The sequence below is a fragment of the Vanacampus margaritifer genome, chromosome 9 (assembly GCF_051991255.1).
Source record: "Vanacampus margaritifer isolate UIUO_Vmar chromosome 9, RoL_Vmar_1.0, whole genome shotgun sequence".
Lineage (NCBI taxonomy): Eukaryota > Metazoa > Chordata > Actinopteri > Syngnathiformes > Syngnathidae > Vanacampus > Vanacampus margaritifer.
In genome coordinates, this window is record NC_135440.1 from 28,684,697 (window position 1) to 28,704,825 (window position 20,129).

The window sequence follows — 20,129 nt, forward strand, 5'->3', positions numbered from 1 at the left end:
CTGCTTAGCGCCACCCCCAGTCGTCATGGCAACCTGAAGCGGGCTCGCCTTGAGGATGAATTCAAGTTGCATTGGCGAGACATGAAAAACGTGTGCTACTTTGTGCTGCTTTTTGGTTGGAACGTAAAAATAGGATTGACAGCTGACAACTTGCATCATTCCGCACAAGTCCTTCACAATAAAAGCCAGAGCAATAGTTTATTATAAAAAGACTTTTATAGTGAAAAACAGCAAATGGCATGAGCATCTTTCAGGTATTGTTCAAGTATGTGACGTAAGATGACAGTCTGTTGATTGGCAGGAAGCCACACAGAACCCACATTCAAGGATGACATCATGTTGCTACATGCTAGCATTAGCATGTAGCAATAAATGCTAAATGGACTGCTTCTGATTTAGCGCTTGAACGCCACCATATGGCGGCCAAAGCGCTTTCCAAAAGCCTCCCATTCACACGATCATCGGGGCTGAGGATGGAATCCACAACCGCTCTACCACTGAGCCATGCCGCCCCTACAACAAGTCAGTGCTAGCATGGAGCATTCTGATTGGCCAGCGGTTCTTCCTTTCGACTCTAGACGCTTTCCAGTTAGCGTGACGACTCGACGCCGGCAGACTTTGCAGCCGCTGGTCCACTTTGGGTCCTCGCGTGATCCCGAACGACCTTCAGCTCTGGGCCATTTGTTGGGGTTGGTCTTGGTCGGTGTGGGCCGCCTCGGTCCGGGGCTCCGCCCTGGCCTTCATGGTTATCTTCCACTCGTCACCGACTTCCTCTCCGATCATGATCCTGGTCTCCCTGCGCTCCTTGCAGGCCTCATTCCGGTCCTTGTTCTCCTTCTTTTCTTCTTCGCTGTCCTCCTCCATTGTCAGAAGACGGTCTCCTTGGTCCATTTGGGTGTCCTCTCCAGGTTCTTCTTCCTCCTCAACAACCATCTCTTCGTTGTCTTCCCTTTCCTCCAGCCGTTTCATTTTGGCGTCCGCCACCATTTTGTTCTCTTGGCCTTTCTCTGCAGATTTCCGGTCGTCTTCAGAGCCCTCTTCAGAGTCCTCTTCATCCTCCACTTCCGGGAGGTCCAAACGGTCTTCAGAAGGCATTAGTATCTTTTCAAGTTCCTCCAGGAGGTTCTGCCACTCGTCCTCTGGCCGGGGACCTTCCTGGCCCGAGTCTGTCCTCGGCAGGATCCCGGTCATCAGGAAGGAGCTCCTCCACGCCTGGCGCAGGTCTTTGAGGCGCCCCAAAGCTTGGGCCGTCCAGCGGACCAGCATTTGAGCGGCAGTATCTTGCAGTTTTCCCGGCGCCGCCTCGTCGGGCTCCTTCTGGCGCTCGGCGCTGAAGGCGTTCCACCGAGCCCGGACGAAACGCTCCAGAGCCGGTTTGACGCAGAGGTCCAGAGGCTGCAGGAGGAAGGAACATCCTTCGGGGATGACGGCCGGAAGCGTGCCCGAGCCGCTGAGGTTGCTGAGAGAAGCGTCCGCCACGTGGTCTTGGTGCTGGTCCAAAAGCAACATGGACTTCCTGTGGGGAAGTGGCCCGGAAAGATACTGAAGCCAAATCCTTTGAATCCAGCGCTTGAAGGCCTCCTCAGCCGACGGGTTCTGCGAAGTGACTTCCAGTACCACAAAGTCCGGCAGCACTTCGTCGGCCGGCTGCCTGTTGGTCAGCACCAAGGTGGGCAACATGGTTCCGTCGGCCAGCGCCGACAGACACACTGTGACCAGAGGCACCGAACCCGTGAACTGCAAAGCCTGGGAGCGGTGCCGCCGGTCCTGAAAGCTCCTGGGATCCACAAAGAAGCACAACTCGTCCACGGCGGCCAGCGAACGGTGGGGGAGCTGGTGCTGCCGGACGATTCGGTGGGCGAACTCCTTGAAAGACTGGACGTTAGCCTGCAGGGTCGGCGGCAGGCGGCGAGCGGGGCGCTCGCTTGCTGCCGGCGAGCGTGGGTCCGAGCCGGTAGCGGAGCATAAAGAGCACGGCCCAGTCGTAGGACATGTGGAAGGTGTCGCCCAAGGCGCCGTTCTTGTTGAGCGCCGCCGCTTTGTGGAAGAAGACGCTCTCGTTGACGGGAAGCTGCTGCTCACGCTGGCTCAGCACCCAAGCCACCAGGTGGGCCTCGCCGTCCGCCTGCACCCGCGCCCCGACTTCTTCCCGCCTCTTTTGCTTCAGGTGCTTCCTGGCCTCCTTCAGCCACAAGCGGATGAGCCGCGGCTCAGTGGCGAAGACCGCGGAAGCCTGGCGCAGGCCGCCGCACAGCGCCAGCAGCGCCACCCTCAGCTGGTGGGCCGACAGGAAGTCCACTTGCTCTTTGGGGGCGGCCGATTGGCTGCTGACATGAGGAGAGGGGGGCGGGGAAGGCGCCTCCTCTTTGATCCCTCCACTTTCCTCAGGCTTGTCCGCGTCTTCGTCGTCAGAGAAGTCCAAGTCCTCCAGGGGGGCCAGATGGTCTTGGACTTTGTTAGGCTCCGCCTCTCCACTGTCACACACAATCAAAACACAAGTCAGACACCCATTTCATTGACTGATCGTAATCTCTCAAGGGCAAAACGTTGCCCAACGTGAAAACATTTCATCACCGACGGTCAGCTCAAGTCACATTTGGGCGCGCGCCAACAAGGCCTAAGCTGTCTTTTGTTTCTTGTGGGCGTGTCAAAGTTGCATAAAGGAGTGGCCTCTTCCGAGGTTGGATTCAACAATTCATTTACAGAGAGGGCAGAGGTCACGCGCATGCAGGAGGAGGAGGAAACAGAGCTTTTTGCTGTTCTAAAAATAGCTCACCAGGAATGAATGAAGAAGAACGTTGCATTGAAACGCTTTTGTGCCGTTTTCTGTCAAAGTTGCAAATCAAGCAAAAGCTGTGCAAGGCGCTACAATTACCTCTGGACGACGTGGTGGAGGAATCCGACTTCTGAGGGCCCTGCGGAGAACAAGGACAGCAATTGGCACCAGGGCCTCGACCTTCAGATGACCTTGAAAGAGGACAGACGCACCTTTGTTGAGAGCTGACCGCCCGTGGAACTCCCAGAAGCACCGCGCTTCTTTGCACAGTCCGACCTGGCACGCCATGCAGCCCCAGGAGCCGTCCCTGTTGCCGCCGCAGTGCCGGCACCTCCCAGACGGCACGACGATCTCGCCCATGCGGTGCCGGACGCCCCGCTCCGCCTTGGGCTGCCCCGGGCCGCCGCCGTCGGCGCCGTCGGCACCGTCGGCCAAGGGCTTGTGGGCGCACTCGGCGAGCTGTATGCCCAGACGACGGCGGAAGTTGACCTGCGCAAAGAGGCCGTCCCGCACCCAGGCGGGCGGGTTGTCCTTGCGGCTCTCTCGCAGGAGGATGAAGGCGTTGACCACGCTCAGGTTGACCAGGAACCAGAAGAGCGCGCGCCAGTGGCGGTCCTGCAGGATCCCGCCCAGAGGGTTGCAGGCCAGCAGCTGCTTGCAGATGTCCACCCCCCGCATGTTGTCCTGCAGGAGTCGGAAGGCCATGGGCCGCTGCATGGGGTCCAGGCCGCCCACTTTGGTCTGCGAGCGCCTCCACACCGTGTCGGCTTGGCCGGCGGCGGCGTTGGTGCACAGGCAGCCCATCTCCTTGGTGTCCCTCCAGCGCGTGGCCAGCAGGGGGCCCAAGCGCCTCTGCAGGAAGTCCCCGGGCTTGTCCAAGCAGCCGTCCTCCCACAGGCCCGCCGGCAGGACAGGACTGGGAGGCGGAAAGGAGCTGGAGGCGTAGATGCCCTGCTCCAGAAGCGTCTGCAGCAGAGGGACCGACGTCAGCGAGCCGGACAAGTAGACCTGGTGGTGCTTGTCCTCCAGACCCTTGACCAGCTCCTGCACCACGTCCCGGCCCGCCTTCTGGCCCGTCTGGATGAAGAAGCGGTGGCAGTAGCCCGACTTGGAGTCGCACAGCAGCCACACCTGAGGCTGGCCCTCGGAGCCGCCGGGGCCCTCGGAGCCGCCGGGGCCCGGGTCGCCCTCCGGAGCGGGAAGCAGTGCTCGGTCCACGCTCAGGCAGCAGTTGGGCCGGTAGGCGTCCCACATGGCGCCGCTCAGAATGTCCAGCATGCGGCGAAAGACGCGCAGCGGCTCCTCGGCGTTGCGGCCGCATCGCCGCAACTCGTCGGCCCCGAAGCTCCCCATGCGGATGTTGGACGCCACTTGCTTGAAGCGCTCCGGGCTCATGGTGCGCTGGAAGGTGGGGCCATTGTCGCCTTCGTTCCACGACCAGTACTGAGACTGCTCTGGAAAGTTCTCAACTCCCATCAGGATGCACAGGCCCAGGAAACCTTTGATTTCTTGGGGCGTGACCAGAAGCCAGTCCCGGCAGCCCGAGCCCAGGTAGCGGCGGGTCCTGGCGTGGGCGTTTGTCTCCGCCGCGATCAAGTCCACCAGGGTGGCGGGGAACAGCAGGTCGAAGAAATCCACCGCGTCGCTGTTCCCCAGCGCCGGCTGGCGAGGCCCGCAGGGCTGCGAGAAGGTCGCGATGCCCGTCGGGGCGTCCGGCCTGTCCTCGGGCACCGCCCAACTGTCCGCACACCTCCAGTCCCGCTCGCCGAGTGGCTCGTCGCCCTCGAGCGCACGTGGCGTCTCCTGGTCCCAACACAGCTGGATGTCCGGCTCCACGTGCGCTGCCAACAACAACAAACTTTTGATGGCTTCGATCAACTTTCACAAACGGATTCTGGCGACACATTTGACAAGCTCGGGAAAATGTAGACAAGATGAGCCAGCGATATTTCTTCTGCTTCTCGTTTCATGAAAAACGTCAACATCACGATTGCAATGAGAGCGTTTTCCGATGACATCACACCGAGCCGATCATTTTGCGTATCGTCAGTAAAACGCTGGTTGGAGTCCATTTTCAAACGTGTACTCTGACGGGCTGCGTCCGGCGGGTGCGCGTGCGCGCTCACCTCTGATGCGACAGGTGGCGCTGTCGTGCTCCGGGTTGCTCAGCAGGTGTTTAGCCATCTCGTCCCCAGACACCGACGCAAAGTCACAGCGGCGACACACCAAGAAGAACGGACTGAAAGACAAGGGCGCCGGGTCAGCAGCTACTTCCTGCTTGCCGGCGACCAATCACAGAAGGCCGAGTCTCACCAGGGGGGCGGCCGCCGATGCGGAGGAACAAGCAGGCTTTTGGAACGCGGCACGTGGTGGCTGCAATCAGACGGCAACAATCAATCATCAGAGCGGTCCACGAGGCCCCGCCCCCTCTTCGCCCCTCCCCGCGGCGCGTGCCGTCTTACTGGATCATGTGGGCGGCGTAGGCGCGAGAGCAGCAGCTGCCGAAAGCGCAGAAGAGGCAGCGCACGTGCGTGGGGTAGTGGGCCGCCATGTTGTGCACGTCGCTGCCGCACTCCAAACACCACAACCTGACACAAACGCAACATTCGCCACATGAAGATGCTTTCAAATGCACTTGTTCAACATTTCAAACATTGCACAAAAACATGAACAAAAAAACAACAAAGTGCGGCCAACGTGCAGAAATGAAGTCATGAAGCAGCCTTCCTTCCTGTACTGGACGGGACGTGCGTGCCTTTAAGACGCAGCGGCGAGCGGCCAGGACACGAAATGCTCAACGTTCGGCATTAATAGCGAAACAAGGGGGGGGGGGGGGGCAAAAACTAAACTAAACTACTGTCGATATTGTTGTTCTGGTTCAACGACTTGACAGGTAAAAAAAAGAAAGAAAAGAAAAAAAGTCACTTCTGTGTCATGGAACGCCGGCGGGTGTCTGCAGGTGGCCCGCTTTCTAACCCGAGCGAAGCGAACGAGCAAGCGAGCGATCGTGGGCGGGGCTTTATTGTGGCACAGCTGAAAAGCATTCCAGCATCAGGGACGGTCGTCCCAAATATGGGCGTGCGCTCACCTGCCGCCGTCCAGCCCGGCCGGCGATTGGGGGGCTTTGGCCGGCGGGGGGCTCCCGGATGCGGAAGCGTTCTGCCGCTCCGTCTTGATCTTGATGGGCTGGATGAGGCAGGAGGGGTCCTGCAGGAGCCGGGCCCCCCGGGCCCCGCCCCCCACCGACGACACGGGAACTCTCCTCTTGCCGTACATGCGGATGGTCACCTGCGCGCACGCCCACCACGTTAACACGGACCAGGAGGGTCACAAAGGAGCTGTCGGCAGGGGCGGGCGCTGACCTTTGAACCCAGCGGCAGCCCCTCCAGCTTGGCGTGCCTGCGGACGCTGCGGTGGCGCTCCAGCTTGTGACGCTTTTTGTCCGCCAGGAAGGCGAACTGCAGGCGACACCTGCTGCAGTGGAAAGCTTGGCCCGCCTGCCGCACGCAAGGAAAACGCCGTTAGACTTTCGCACAAAAATGCCATTCCAAATGTCATCGCATGGCAAAAGCAAACGGCAGCGAGCGAGCATCTTTTCCACGCCCAAAAAAGGAGTCGAAAATGTTGCCGACGACGACAAACGAGCGCAGGAATGGCCCCGACGCCCACTTGTGTGTGCGTGCGCGCGTACCTGGTGGCGCAGGACGTGCTTCTGGTAGCTGGCCACGTTCCTGCTGACTTTGAGGCAAAAGACGCACAGCAGGTAGCGCGAATCTCGGTGGAAGTTGGCAAAATGCTGCAGGACGTCCGAGTAGAAGGACGAGCGGTACGAGCACACCTGGCGAGCACATTCAGCGGCTTGAAAAGGATTTTGGGGCGGCTAATGGCCAGCAACAACATTCGCCGGAGCGCTTCTGGGTTCCGTCACCAAGCTGGAAAAGTCCAAAAGACAAACTACGGCCAGCAGACATTGACGCAACGTCCGCCTCCTTGACGGCGCACACCTCCCACATGGGATCGTTTGTAAGCACGAGTTTGAGACGGCCACGGCGCCCACCTGGCAGACGTACGGCATCTCTCCCGGCTTGTGATTGGCCTTCATGTGGTTGAGGAAGGCGGGCTCGTTGTCAAAGGCCCACTCGCAGATGCGACACGTACCTGCCGAGACCCGACGGCGTCAGCGGGGGCCGGCTTCACGCCGACTTACGTGAGGACTTACAGGAGGAGGGGGCGGGGCCGTGAACCTGCTCGCGGTGGCCCTGAAGATGAGCGGCGCTGGAAAACTGCCGGAAGCAAAAGGCGCACATCTTCTGGTCGTCGCCGCCTCGGATCAGCGGCGAGTGCTGGAGCGTGTGTTGCACCAACCTGCGGGACATTTTCCCGCCGTCAGCCGCCGTCCCGCCGTCCCCCCAATCAACCGGTGGAGGCGCACCTGAGGTTGTCGCTGACCGCCCGCTCGCAAATGCTGCAGCTGAAGGTGGCGCTGGCGGCGAGCGCCTGCTGGTACTTCCTCCTGAGAGGCTGCTGCTCCCCGCCGGCCGTCCCGTAGTAGAACTCGTCCACGCTGAGGACCACCTTGGTTGACGTCGCGCTCGAGTAGGACGCCAAGCCGGGAGCTGCCGGGAGCACAACGCAACGCCGGAGCTCAGCCAGAGCGTCCGTCCGACCGTGGCATTTGTGGCCGATGCTTGATGACGCCAAGCCTCGCAAAAATGGACGCCATTAGAAGGGGCGTCGGCAACCTGCTTGACTTTTGACGCCCAAAGTCGGCCATCGTCATTGACTGACGTGCCCGAGGCGCCGCGTCATGACGAGCCAACTTTAGCGTTGCTCCAGCACAAGCGCAAACCAAATGCTATCTTTAGCGTCTTGAACCGCAGCATGCGCAACGTGGAAAAAAAGCCAACTTGAGCGTTTCAGATCAACGTGGAAGAAAATGTTGACTTGATGGGAACACAAAAGCAAACATTAAGGCCTGAAAAGCCCGGGAAAAAAGAAGCTAACTTCAACATGAACTCGGCGTGAAAAAAAGAAGCTATTTTTAGCATAATAAGAAAAAAATGCCAAGGCTAGCACTTGAGCACAACAAAATGCTAACACTAGCATGCGAGCACAAGAGGAAAAATGTACGTTTCACAATGAAAAAGGCGAACTTTGAAACAAAATGCTCACTTGAGCGCAATGTGATTTTTTTTTTTTTCAACATAGGAGTGGCCAACTCCAACTCATTAACTCTGAAAAAGCCAACTGAGCCCGCTTTGACGCCACCGAGCTGAGGCAAGTCAAAGTTCATTGGAAGGAAAAAAAAGACATTTAAAACAAAAACAAACATGTGTAGGCCAGCCACTGACCTTGATGCCCGCCGCTGGCGTGAAGGCTCATCTGGGCGGAAGCGCCAGAGAGGGCGTGGCCACGGGGGACATCAGAGGACACAGCCACGGCGGGCCGGACCACAGGCGCTGCGCAGGCAGGAAGTCAAAAGTCAGTGCAAAAGGTCAAGGCAGGCGTTTTGTCTTTTGCTTTGAGCTGGACGAGAGCAGCGCCACCTACAGGGCGTCGGCAGCAGCTTGACATGGAGCGAGGGTCCGGGTGACGGCAGCGGCAACGCCTGAGCCGGAACAACACAAACAAGTTCTCAGCATTTACATGCCACATGTTGGAGCGCAACTAACTGGACTTGCGACTTGTAACGTGCGTATGAAAGGTCACCTGCTGTGGAAGTCCAAACACTCTTGCATCGACGCCAGTGTTTCCCACAACATGGTAATACTTGGGCGGGCCACCCAAGTAAACTGGCCACCACCCAAGGCGTTTTCAAGAACATTTATTTTAAAATGTTATATTATATATAGATTTTTTTTTAAATAAAAAGTCTCGCGAACGGATATACCACATGTGATGTTAGTTGGCCGTCCCTTTGTGGATCGCGAGGCCAGAGAGGAGACGTAGTCACAGGACTGAGCCGTTGTGGTGCCGTTGGCTTTTTCAAGCCGTGATCTTCAACTCTCACTGGAGCCGTTCGCAGCCGAGCGTGAAGCGGTCGGGATGAAGCTCAGCACCTCCAAATCCGAGAACATGGTCCTCAGTCGGAAAGGGTGGAGTGCCCTCTCCGGCTCGGGGATGAGATCCCGCCCCAAGTGGAGGAGTTCAAGTATCTCGGGGTCTTGTTCACGAGTTGAAGCGGAAGATCGACAGGCGGATCGCCGCAACGTCTGCAGTGATGCCGACTCGGTATCGGTCCATTGTGGCGACGAAGGAGCCGAGTCGAAAGGCAAAGCTCTTGATTTACCGGTCGATCTACGTTCCTACCCTGACCCGCGGTCACGAGCCGAAAGAACAAGATCCTGGATACAAGCGGCCGAAATGGGTTTCCTCCGCAGGGTATCCGGGCTCTCCCTTAGAGAAAGGGTGAGAAGCTCGGTCATCCGGGAGGGACTCTGTGTCGAGCTGCTGCTCCTCCGCGTTGAGAGGAGCCAGTTGAAGTGGCTCGGGCATCTGGTTGGGACGCCTCCCTGGAGAGGTGTTCCGGGCATGTCCCACCGGCGGGAGGCCCCGGGGACGACCCAGGACACGCTGGAGAGACGTCTGTCTTGCGGCTGGCCTGGGAACACCTTGGGATCCCGCCGGAGGAGCTGGTTGAAGTGGCTGGGGATTGGGAAGTCTGGGTTTCCCTGCTAAAGAACCGACCCCGGCTGGGCGGTGGAAGATGGCTAAATGGCTGTTTGGATGGATTTGTCATACATGAAGACTATGAAGTGTTTTGGGGAAAAAACACAATAAGTAAGCGATTGGAAAGAATGAAAATAAGAGCGCGTTAACGCCAAGCGCTGCTTCAGCCCTTTTTCAATGAGCTACAAAGTCCTTTTCTTTATGATGATTGAAATCAATCAACATTTACGAGTGAAGCGTTGACGTGATGTCTGTTGGGAAATTCCATCGAACCTTCCGATTGCCATGGAGACGTTTTGTTTGGAGCTTTTTCCGTTTTGATTCCAAATGGGACGACAAGGGAAAGCGGCTTATGCGGTTCACAAAATCCACGGTGCGAATATGTCAAGACAGGCCTGATTTTGAGTACCTGGGTGGTGAGGAGGAGGTGTGCCCCCCCGCTGGTCTGTGTCAGGATGAAGGGCGGAGCCTGAGACAACAGGGGTGTGGCACAGGAAGGAGGAAGAGGCGGAGCCGTCGGCTTCAGTGATGACGCTGAAACGCATTCAAGACAAACATTTTTTCCAATGGCGACATCATGCGTAGATAATCATTTCATAAAGCCATTTCTTTCTGTATATGTTAAATACCGTAATCATATCAACATCGCTAAATTCAACAACTATATCGCATGTTTTTCCAACATCGTGCAACCCTACGAAGGCATTTTCAGTGACACACGCACGCACGAAGCTTTTGCGACGTACGAGCTGCCTCGCATGCGTCCACGTTGTCGTCCACGTTGTCGTCCACGTTGTCGTCGTCCACGTTGTCGTCGTCCACGTTGTCGTCGTCCACGTTGTCGTCGTCCACGTTGTCGTCTTCGTCCACGCCGTCGTCCACCTGCTGCCAGGGTTCCAGCTCCTCCTCCTCACACTCCATAAACAACTCCGTGTCCATGTTGCTCTGGAAAGCACATCAAGCCGTCATGCAAACACGCCGGACTGGCATTGGATTGTTGTTCGTCAATGTTGGATCCCGTGCACAAAAGCAGCGACAAACGCTGGACTGGTCGCCAATGGAAAAGCGAGCCAAGCCCAAATTACAACCAGTTGAGAACCCAGATTCGAACCGAGAAGCTCCAAAGTGTTGCGTTCGCCGTGCTTAAGGTACCACTGGGACTCCGTCCCGCCCGAGAAGACCACGTTTGTGGTTCAAATCGACACGCATACACAAATGAAATAACCGAGCGACGAATCAAAGTGTTGTATGCGTTTAGTTTGTTGCCGAACAGACAAAGTTAAGATCAACTTCAATAAATGAAGTAAAGAGCTGTGCGAGCTTCATGCAATGCGTGGCGGCGGCTGCGGGGGTCGCTGCGTCACGTGGCCCCTCGTCTAACCCCGATGCACTGCTTCTTCGGTTTTCGGTGGCGACGGCTCCAAACGCGCCCGCCAAGTGAGCGCAAAGACGACAGAATCGCAACGCTTGCACAAGCGAGGTGGGCGTGAAGGCTGCTTCGTTTGGTTTTGTTCTGTTCGGCTGCGGTGCGTTAGGTTGGCCAAGCACCGCCCCTCCGGCGCGCCAAGCGCTCCCTCCGTGCTCCCCCCAGCGGCCAGGCGAGGTTTTAAGCGGGCCCAACAGAACCGAAGCGAGCAGAAGCGCTCTTACCTGCGGCGAGCGGGAACGTGAAGCCGAACTAGACAACGGCAGCACCGGCCAACGAGCGCGGCCGGACGGACTGCAACAGACCAAATCACGGAGGCTGGACTTCCGGTTGATTTTTGAGTCTGTGCCGCGGATTGGTTGGCGTTTATACGTCACTTCCCGGTAGGCGGCATGCTTCTCACTCCGCAATGAACAAGAACATAAAAACACGAGAGAAAAAACAGCACGAAACAAAGCAACGCGCACACAAAAATAACGAGCAGACAGAGAGCAAGCATCATTTGAGTGGCATTGTCCCGCTTCTGGGCGGAGCTACGCAATGTGACGTCACGGTGACGTGTCACACGCCAATCGAAAAAAGGTGGGGAAAAACAGACTGGATTTATTGTACAGGTCAGCAATGATTTAAATGGCGTTTGGAGTTGAACTGAAATGACTTAACCTTAAATTAATTACTGAGAAATGAAGTCACGTAAAAATGAAATTGTCTCCAGGTAGGCACAACATAAGATCAATGATATGAAATCATTTCTCTACAGTAGATACTCACATGTGGTCCTCTTTGACAGGAAGTCATGTGTTCAGTGTGCGCTTTTTAATCCGGTCTAATCAGATTTAATCTGGCCCCGCCCCCTTTGTGTTCTGTCCTGGCTCGCTGGCCCACACACACTCCGGAATACAGCAATCTGAACCGGAGCACTTGATAGACCTGAACGCTCTGCAGTGCGGATTGCGAAGCACTCTGTGGACCGGGACGCTCTTTAGACCAGAACACTTTGTGGACCGGGACGCTCTTTAGACCAGAACACTTTGTGGACCGGGACGCTCTTTAGACCAGAACACTTTGTGGACCAGACCACCCTGTGGACCAGACCACCCTGTGGACCAGACCACCCTGTGGACCGGAACACTGTGGACTAGAATACTGTGGAGATTACAACACTCTGTTGATCAGAACCCTCCGTGGACCAGAACACTGCAAAGACCAGAACACTCTGTCTACCTGAATAGTCTGTAAAGCAGAAGCGTCCGTGGACCAGAAGGCTGCGTGGAGCCGAGCAGTGCGTCTTCACAGCATGCCGGCCGGGCCTGCTTTCTTGGTTCTGCCGTGGCCTGGTGTCGAGTCGGAGGCCCAGGTTTCGGTGGGCGAGGGGGGCACGCTGCTCCGGAAAGGCGCCCTGCTGGGAGCGGTCCTGCTCATCTGTGAGATCATCGTCATCGTCGTGTCCATGTTAGCGCTAAGCTTGACCCGTGTTCTTGCCAACATGTGTTGCGTGTGCGCAGGCGTGGCGGCGTTGCGCAGGTGGATCGGCGGCGGCGTCTGCCGCAGCCGCCAGCGGCAGGACGGGAAGACGGTGTTGGTGACGGGCGCCAACACGGGCATCGGCAAGGAGACGTGCAGAGAGTTGGCCAGGCGAGGTGAGCGGGCGAGGCGGACGGCCATCTTGTACCTGCCGCATCATCTCTGTGAGGTTACGTGAGGTCACACGAGCATCGCGACATCACAGGAAAGCCGCGTAAGCTCTTAATGCTCTCCAAGACTTCCTGCTTGGAATCCGGCTCAAAGGAACTTTTGGAGCAGCGCGCTGGCCTAGTGGTAGGGTGTGCGTCCTGAAACTGGACTCGAGGTGGTGGGTTCAATCCCTGGCCGGGTCAGACCAAAGACTATCAAAATGGCCTCCCTGCTTGACACGCTTGGAATTTGAAATGAGCTCAATGATTCCGAGCGGTCGGTCGGTCGGTCGGTCGCAGCTGCTCCCCCAAATGCTGAGGATGCGTTTGGTTGCCGTGACAACCTAGCGCCACTTCAACTTCAACTTGAATGTTCCGCGTGCTTTCCAAAAACAGCAATTGCGGGTTTGAGCTACAAGTCCATGACAAGAAAAAAACAAGCGTGATCCGGTGGGTGTGACGGACAATCAAGAAAGAAAGAAAGAAAAAGTTTTTCTTCTGTTGAAAGTCGATGGAGTCGTCTGGTTTGCTAGCTTTCTGGTTTGCTAGCTTTCTGGTTTGCTAGCTTTCTGGGTTGCTAGCTTTCTGGGTTGCTAGCTTTCTGGGTTGCTAGCTTTCTGGGTTGCTAGCTTTCTGGTTTGCTAGCTTTCTGGTTTGCTAGCTTTCTGGTTTGCTAGCTTTCTGGGTTGCTAGCTTTCTGGTTTGCTAGCTTTCTGGTTTGCTAGCTTTCTGGTTTGCTAGCTTTCTGGTTTGCTAGCTTTCTGGTTTGCTAGCTTTCTGGTTTGCTAGCTTTCTGGGTTGCTAGCTTTCTGGGTTGCTAGCTTTCTGGTTTGCTAGCTTTCTGGGTTGCTAGCTTTCTGGGTTGCTAGCTTGGCCGTTCCTCACCTCAAATTGTTGAAAGGAGGGCAAACCGCCAAATGTTGTTGTTGGCACTTGTGCTTTGTCCCAACGTATTCTTGTGACACTTGACAAGATGAGCTGCTATTTGGCTTCATGAGGAAGATGTAACCTTTTATTGATTGATCGATTTTTGTAACGGACGGGGAGGGGCAAATCCAGCAGGCAAGCCTTTTGAGCGCCGTGCGGTGCCGTCCTCTTAGGCGCCCGCGTGGTGATGGCGTGCCGGGACCTGTCTCGGGCCGAGCAGGCGGCCGAGGACATCCGCAAGACGACGGGCAACGGCAACGTGGTGATCCGACACCTGGACTTGGCCTCCCTCTACTCGGTCAGACACTTTGCCAAAGACTTCCTGGACAGCGAGGACAGACTGGACGTCCTCATCAACAACGCCGGTACGTCCGGCCGTCTCGCGCCGCCCGTGCCGTTGCCCGTCCGTCCCATTGCACGCATGTGTCCAGGTGTGATGATGTGTCCCAAATGGCTGACGGAGGACGGCTTTGAGACTCAGTTCGCTGTCAATCATCTGTCTCACTTCCTTCTGACCAATCTGCTGCTCCCAAAGCTGAAGAGCTCCGCCCCCAGCCGCGTGATCACCGTGTCGTCCATCGCCCATCGCGGAGGTGTGACCTTTGACCTCTTTGCTTCTCGTGACGCTCGGCTGACGTCTGAGCATATTTGTTGTCTTCTTTGTTTTCAGGTGGCATCGACTTTTCCGATTTGTTCTTCAGCTCTCGCCCGTACAGTCCGTTGCAGAGCTACCGGCAGAGCAAGCTCGCTAACGTGCTATTTAGCAGAGAGCTAGCACGCCGCCACCGAGGTCAAGCACACTCGCGCGCACGTGCACGTTGCCATTTCACCAACTGGACGCCTTAGCGCCACGTTAGCCGGCGGCGACGCGGCGTGCGCCCCGCTGTGGTGACGTTGTGCATTTGGCACTCAGGTTCGGGCGTGAGTTCCTTCTGCGTGCACCCCGGCGTCATCCGGACCGAGCTGGGTCGCCACGTGGAGGGTTGGTTCCCCCTGGTTGGGGCGCTGCTGAGGCTGCCGGCGATGCTGCTGATGAAGACGCCGCGCCAGGGCAGCCAGACCACTTTGTACTGCGCCGTCACGCCGGGGCTGGAGGACCAATCAGGGAACTACTTCAGGTACGGGGGGAGGGCCTCGTGCCTGTCCGTCATCACAAAGTGCAAAAACTTCGGGATTCGGGAACGAGTCAAAGATTCTCGCTCATTCCTTCCCGCCCAGCAGGGTTATTATACTTTTAGGAATTTTTATTGTAGTTACTTTTTATTTGCTTTTGAGTTTAGTTTTTTACATGTACATTTAATTAGTTTTCAGGGTGGTTCTGTTAGTTTTATTTCTTTAAAAAATGCTTAATTTTAGTTCGTTTCAGAATTAGTTTTCGGGGTTTGTTTTTTAAATGTGTATTTTTTCGTGCGCAGAGCTGGCAAATCCAGGGCCAGAAAGTCAAAACCCTGTCACAGTTTGGTTTTAGCCACAGGTGCTTGCTAGCTAGCTAGCTTGGTAAACGAGCACCATGGGAGCTAGCCAGGGAGCTAGCTAGGCTCATGCATTCAATTAACTACCAAAACGAAGGACATTTTTGTTATAATTATGGTTGGTTTTAGTTCGCTTTATAAACATAAAATGCAGTTTCAGTTAGTTTTCAATTTTATGTTATAAAGCTTTTTTTTTTTTATGTCTTCAACAAAATAGTTTTTTGAATTTCAGTTTTTCATTAGTTTTGGTTAACAAAAATAACTCTGCTCCCCCGTCACTAGATGCAAATGTTTTTTCTGCACACCAATGACTGCTCGTATCGACTCACTTGTACCTCAAGTATCAAGTTGAGTCCATTTTCAAGATGCACTGAGGGCGCCATGTTGATTTTCTTGCTTTGTGTTTAGCGACTGCGCCCTGAAGGAAGCGGCGCCGGAGGGGCGGGACGACGAGACGGCCGACCGGCTGTGGAGGGAGAGCGCGCGATTGGTCGGAATCAAAGATATGAGCTGAGTTGCTTCTCTTGGGAACGACGTGGCCCCGCCCCCTTGGAGACAGATGGCGAGCACGGCCTGCCATGCCACTAATGTAGCCGTGCGCTCAAATGACATCAAAAAGGAAGATTAGAACGCCACTTCGATTGCAAAATTACCATCCTAAGATACGATGAAAACCTGGTGTGAAAAACATGTCAAGCTAATAAAATAGATTTGGATAAATGTCTCATGTGATTTTTGTTGCCACAAAAAACAAAACACAGTCCAGTGATGAAAATTTGGATGTAATGCCTCATTTACATAGCCCCGCCCCCACAAATGGGCCGCGTGGCAACCGTTTTAAAGTCACGGCCATATGACGCCATGCAAAAGGTAAGCAGAGCTGCATTGAGCACTCGGATTAGCGTTGGTCTAACAGCGTTAGCTTCTGATAAGTTGTCGACTGATCTGCACCCTAACAAGTGCATGAAGTGCTGCCACCAGTGGAGAAAACTGGACAACTACCCCAAGCTGCGGCAATGAAAGCCTTTCGTACCATTGGCCACAAGTGTAAGGGGGAGGGGTGAATAGTGATTTACTTGCATGAGACGGGGCCACTCCCTCAAAATTGCCTCTTTTCACTCTCATGCTGCTGACGTTCGCTTTGAAATCCAAAATATCATAACTTGCATTTCCTCCTCAATCATTGCAAACTCATTTTTCAGACTGTGGAAATATCCTTGAAGGCGGCTTTGTGTCCTTCAAAAACCTACCGGTTAATATTTTCACGTTCTATGGCAAGCGTATTTGCTGCCATTCTAGAAAAATAATTCAATGTTAAAAGTTGGACGTGTGACCTTTAAAAAAACAAAACAAAACGAAAAACAGACAGGCAAAGCTGCATTGGACTTCACCAGTGGCCTTCAATGGAAATAATTGCTTCGTTTAATGTCCTAAGTTTACACCTTAATACTTGAAATTGTTCATGTTATGATTTTTTTGTTTTTGTTTGGGTTGTCAGCCCAGAATCGCAACAGATTGGACACAAGACCAAGTAGGGCCGGCACGCCAAAGTCTGGCCAGAAGAGGGCGCTGAGGGGCTGCCGAGGAGCCGCTCAGCCAGCAGGAGGTGAAGAGGGACGCGGGGGGGGGGGGGGGGGGACAGTAAATGGACACCGAGCACGTCTGCCGTCCGCGTATCGGCAGAGTGTTGCCGTGAGCCGCTTTGGAGCAACCGCCACAATGCTGGGCGGCCCGCCGGACGCCGACAGCCAGACGGCGACAACAACGAAGAAGAAGAACAAACACTCCGACACGCACACGGTGAGGTAGCGCGCCTTACACGCACGCGCACACGCACACGCACACGCACAGATCGAAAGAACGGAAGGAGAAAGACGAAAGGATGACTTGTGGCAGCCTTTATTTTGAAATCAACGAAGTTGCTGGCTGGCCTGAAAGCAGCTTCCGCTTTTCAAAATTAAACTTTTTCCAAGCAGCCAAAAACGATTACACACGAAAACCATCTGCCCAAAAGGTGCATTATTCAATACTAGACGTATTTTTTTTATACTGTGTGTGTGTGTGTGTGTGTGCGCGCGTGTGTGTATACATATATATACAGTCCAGCACTGCTATTTGTGGGTTTTGGGACCCGGGCCGGCCCACGAGCAGCAATAAAGATCTGAGTCGCGGGCCCTGCTGGGGCGGGCAGTGGTTTGCCTGGCTGGGGGTGCAAAGAACATGCTTCTTCTTACTCTTCTTCTTCTTTTTCAAAGGGAATAGAGAGAATATTTCAAAACCTTAAACGTCTTCGCCAAAGTCTCCATCCTGCTCCAGCGAGCGTTTGCAAACGTCGCCTCTGACTCGTTTTCACGTCACTTCATTGCTGGCCTACTTTGTGTTTTCAAGGGAACGCTTGAGACGAGCTTTTTGCTTTCAAGTCGACTCGTTCGGTCAGCGTCCATCGATCGATCGATCGATGGATCCGTTTGGCTCCAAAGTCATTGAAATGCGTCCAGCAGGTGGCGTCCATTTTGTCCTGCCAAGCGGACAAGGCCGGCTGGCTGCGAAGGTTCTGCGGCAAAGGAATGTTCCGGGAGATCTGGAAGAACCGCTTTGTCGTCCTCAAGGACCACCAGCTGATGGTCTGCGAGAAGGAGGTGGGATGATGAGGATGAGGAGGATGAAGATGAGGAGGATGATGAAGATGAGGATAATGATGAGGATGATGAAGATGAGGATGATGATGAGGATGATGAAGATGAGGATAATGATGAGGATGATGAAGATGAGGATAATGATGACGATGATGAAGATGAGGATAATGATGAGGATGATGATGATAATGATGAAGATGAGGATGATGATGATAATGATGAAGATGAGGATGACTGTTACCTGTCACCTCAGCAGTCAATTTTCTGGCCACAACACAATTTGGCCACTTGCAAACGATCACACTTTCTGTGGCAGAGTCGCATTTCACTGAACACACAAGAGCGCGCGCGCGCGCACCCTGAGGGGGCGTGTCCCCAACTGAAAGCTGGTTAATAATGGATGTGGTTTCCATGACGATCAACCTGCTAAACAGTTGCACGACTATCAAATGCACGCTAGCGATGCTAACTTGCGTGAAAGTCAAAGTCACCAAAATCCAATTTACGTTCAGTAAAAATGAAAATGCTGCAAGCCCAGTTTGTTTGTGTGTTTTTGTGTGTTTTTGTGTGTTTGTTTGTGTGTTTGTGTGAGTGTCAGGGTCGCGCGGGTGCTGATGAGGTTTTGGACTTGAGCCACTTCGGCAGCTGCGACGACGTCAGGAACCACAAAAAGAAAAGTCGAAGCAAAAAGAATCTCAGCAAGTTTACGCTTCAACGATGCCGCTCAGCACACAACACGGTACGCACGCGCACGCACGCACGCACGCGCTCGCTCGTCTTGAGGGCGCCGTCCGTCACGTGAGCGCGCGTGTGTTTTAGGTTGTGAGCGTTCTGTTCCTGGCAGTGAGTCCCGAGGACAAAGAGTCGTGGATCAGCGTGCTCAATGTCGCCATCACGAGGGCCAAGAACAAAATTCTGGATCAGGTAATGGTCGCACGTGTGTGTGCGCGCGCGCGCGAGCAAACGGGCACTGCAGGGTGAAGAAGACTCTGGGAGCCCCTTAATTGAAGTGCTGAGTGAGATAAACACGAGATGAGGCAGCTGACGTGTGTTGTGCCGCCAACAGAAAGTTGAGTGTTATTGTTTGGCTTGCAGGTGACTGCAAACGAGGCTCACCTGTGTCACCTGACGCGAGACCGAGCCCGGATCCGCCATGGCCGCCGCCCGCCGAGCCGAGGTCACCTGCTGGTTGCGGTCAGTCAACGCTTTCGACGCCTTCTGGACTGCTTTCGACCCGTTGGCTTGACCGCGCGGGTCTTAAGTGGTCCTGGCTCTTTTTTTTCGCTCTTTTTTTGTATGCAGGCGTCCTCATCAGACGGGACTGTGATTTTGGATCTGATTGACGAGGACAAGCTTCCAGCAACATACAAAGCCGCCAGCCGCCAGCCAGAAGAATCCCCGCCCACCTCGGACCATTACGGGTCCAGAAACCAAAGCCCGCGCTTTGCCGGGACCGTCCCAGCTCCCGGAAAGTCACAGAGTCTTCCCCGCGAAGCGGCGGCTCGACCGGGGACAGGTGCCGACTGGACTTCCGTGTCGGGAAAACAATCCGTGACGTCACAGATGAACCGCTGCTCCTCCATGGACGAGATTTCCAGCCACTCGGACAAGAACCGAGCCGTCCCGCCGTGCTCGGACGTCTCCGCGTCCGTCAGCCGCTTGCGCCGCCTCATTAGCCTGAAGGTAGCGCAGACAGAACGGCTTCTGGCGGCCACGCAGGACCCGGCCAAGTGGGACCGACCCCAAGACCAAGACGGGAAAGGACCGCGGTCGGTGGAGGAAACCAGAGCGGAAGTCTGCAGTCTCCTGAAGGAGGCGCTGGAAGTCCTGGAGCAGGCCCGCCAGGTCCTGCGGGAGGTCAAGGAGCTCAGGGAAGTCCACTTCCAGCTGGACCAGTCCCAAGACCGCAAGCGGCCAGACGTGCCAACCTGAAGTCGAGGCCGGGAAACTCTTGATTTTCAAAGTCAGGACGGCCGAGGAATATTTGGTCCAGTCTGCGTAACGAAGATGCTCATGAAAAAAATGAAGTCAAAATCTTCATACTAAAATGTCAATCATCAATCAAAGCAAACTGTGCGATCAATAAAAGGAACACGTCAACATTATCTGTGTTATGCTAACTGCGAAGAAGCTAACGTAAGTGGTCAACTTGTACACTGGTCATTTTTCCAAAAGGGGGCGCCATAGAGTCTGATGCTCCTCCACTCTCAATTTCATGAGTGGTCGCCAGTAGGTGGCAGCGTTGCGTCATTTTTCATTTGAAATCGGCCCATTTCGGTACAATTCCAAAACCCGATGGCGGTCTTGGATGTACGACGACGCTCAACACTTCCGGTGAGTCGGCGTCGCTCACGTCACGAAAAAAATCTCAGAAAACGCGGTCGTCTGTTTGCGGCGTTCAAATGTTTCATGAGTCGCCAAACGAAAAGATAAAAAAAATTGCGCCACACAAATTGTAGACCTTCTTTTGATTCTTGTTTTGAATTTGGTCTACAGCAAGAAAAATGAGCGTGCACATGATTGGAAATCGTCATTTCCTTGTCTTCTCCA

The 20,129-nt window shown here is 55.0% G+C and overlaps 3 protein-coding genes and 1 long non-coding RNA gene across 8 annotated transcripts; 2 read left to right on the forward strand and 2 right to left on the reverse strand.

Annotated features, from left to right (window-relative positions):
- Window positions 1-197: 197 nt before the first annotated feature.
- Window positions 198-11,414, reverse strand: pogzb (pogo transposable element derived with ZNF domain b). The gene is given in 18 exon segments (XM_077575051.1): window positions 198-1,911; window positions 1,913-2,474; window positions 2,876-2,915; window positions 2,989-4,617; window positions 4,903-5,015; window positions 5,090-5,149; window positions 5,239-5,364; window positions 5,865-6,064; window positions 6,139-6,273; window positions 6,468-6,614; window positions 6,834-6,934; window positions 6,996-7,141; window positions 7,209-7,392; window positions 8,128-8,235; window positions 8,327-8,384; window positions 9,855-9,979; window positions 10,192-10,390; window positions 11,096-11,414. Coding segments are annotated over 17 exon segments (5,172 nt in total). The 5' UTR covers window positions 10,385-10,390; window positions 11,096-11,414; the 3' UTR covers window positions 198-666.
- Window positions 11,415-11,490: 76 nt separating this feature from the next.
- Window positions 11,491-15,657, forward strand: crdhl (cone RDH-like). The gene is made up of 8 exons (XM_077575093.1): window positions 11,491-11,586; window positions 11,662-12,295; window positions 12,377-12,511; window positions 13,645-13,836; window positions 13,903-14,064; window positions 14,142-14,261; window positions 14,385-14,589; window positions 15,352-15,657. The coding sequence occupies exons 2-8, from the start codon at window positions 12,169-12,171 to the stop codon at window positions 15,455-15,457; spliced, it is 1,047 nt and encodes a 348-aa protein (XP_077431219.1). The 5' UTR covers window positions 11,491-11,586; window positions 11,662-12,168; the 3' UTR covers window positions 15,458-15,657.
- Window positions 15,658-16,542: 885 nt separating this feature from the next.
- On the forward strand, window positions 16,543-19,684 carry LOC144058348 (pleckstrin homology domain-containing family O member 1-like). Of its 5 annotated transcripts, XM_077576761.1 has the most exons (6): window positions 16,545-16,743; window positions 17,445-17,582; window positions 18,178-18,318; window positions 18,399-18,503; window positions 18,675-18,773; window positions 18,882-19,684. In XM_077576761.1, exons 1-6 carry the CDS (start codon window positions 16,663-16,665, stop codon window positions 19,509-19,511), a joined length of 1,194 nt encoding a protein of 397 aa, XP_077432887.1. In that variant the 5' UTR covers window positions 16,545-16,662; the 3' UTR covers window positions 19,512-19,684. The 5 variants fall into 5 exon arrangements, with proteins under 5 accessions (XP_077432886.1, XP_077432885.1, XP_077432889.1 ...); XM_077576759.1 differs by having other exon boundaries at window positions 16,544-16,743; window positions 18,675-19,684; XM_077576763.1 differs by lacking the exon at window positions 18,399-18,503 and having other exon boundaries at window positions 16,544-16,743.
- LOC144058351 (uncharacterized) lies at window positions 16,827-18,914 on the reverse strand. The gene is made up of 2 exons (XR_013295423.1): window positions 18,696-18,914; window positions 16,827-17,569 (listed from the first exon to the last, which is right to left on the reverse strand). It is a non-coding gene; the product is annotated as an uncharacterized LOC144058351 (long non-coding RNA).
- Window positions 19,685-20,129: the final 445 nt, after the last annotated feature.

Coding starts and splice junctions, on each gene's coding strand:
- crdhl (XM_077575093.1), top strand. CDS start 12,169: ATGCCGGCCGGGCCTGCTTTCTTGGTTCTGCCGTGGCCTGGTGTCGAG. Junction 12,296..12,376: donor GGGAGCGGTCCTGCTCATCT/GTGAGATCATCG, acceptor GCGTGTGCGCAG/GCGTGGCGGCGTTGCGCAGG. Junction 13,837..13,902: donor CGTCCTCATCAACAACGCCG/GTACGTCCGGCC, acceptor GCATGTGTCCAG/GTGTGATGATGTGTCCCAAA.
- LOC144058348 (XM_077576759.1), top strand. CDS start 16,663: ATGCTGGGCGGCCCGCCGGACGCCGACAGCCAGACGGCGACAACAACG. Junction 16,744..17,444: donor AACACTCCGACACGCACACG/GTGAGGTAGCGC, acceptor TGCGTCCAGCAG/GTGGCGTCCATTTTGTCCTG. Junction 17,583..18,177: donor TGATGGTCTGCGAGAAGGAG/GTGGGATGATGA, acceptor TGTGAGTGTCAG/GGTCGCGCGGGTGCTGATGA.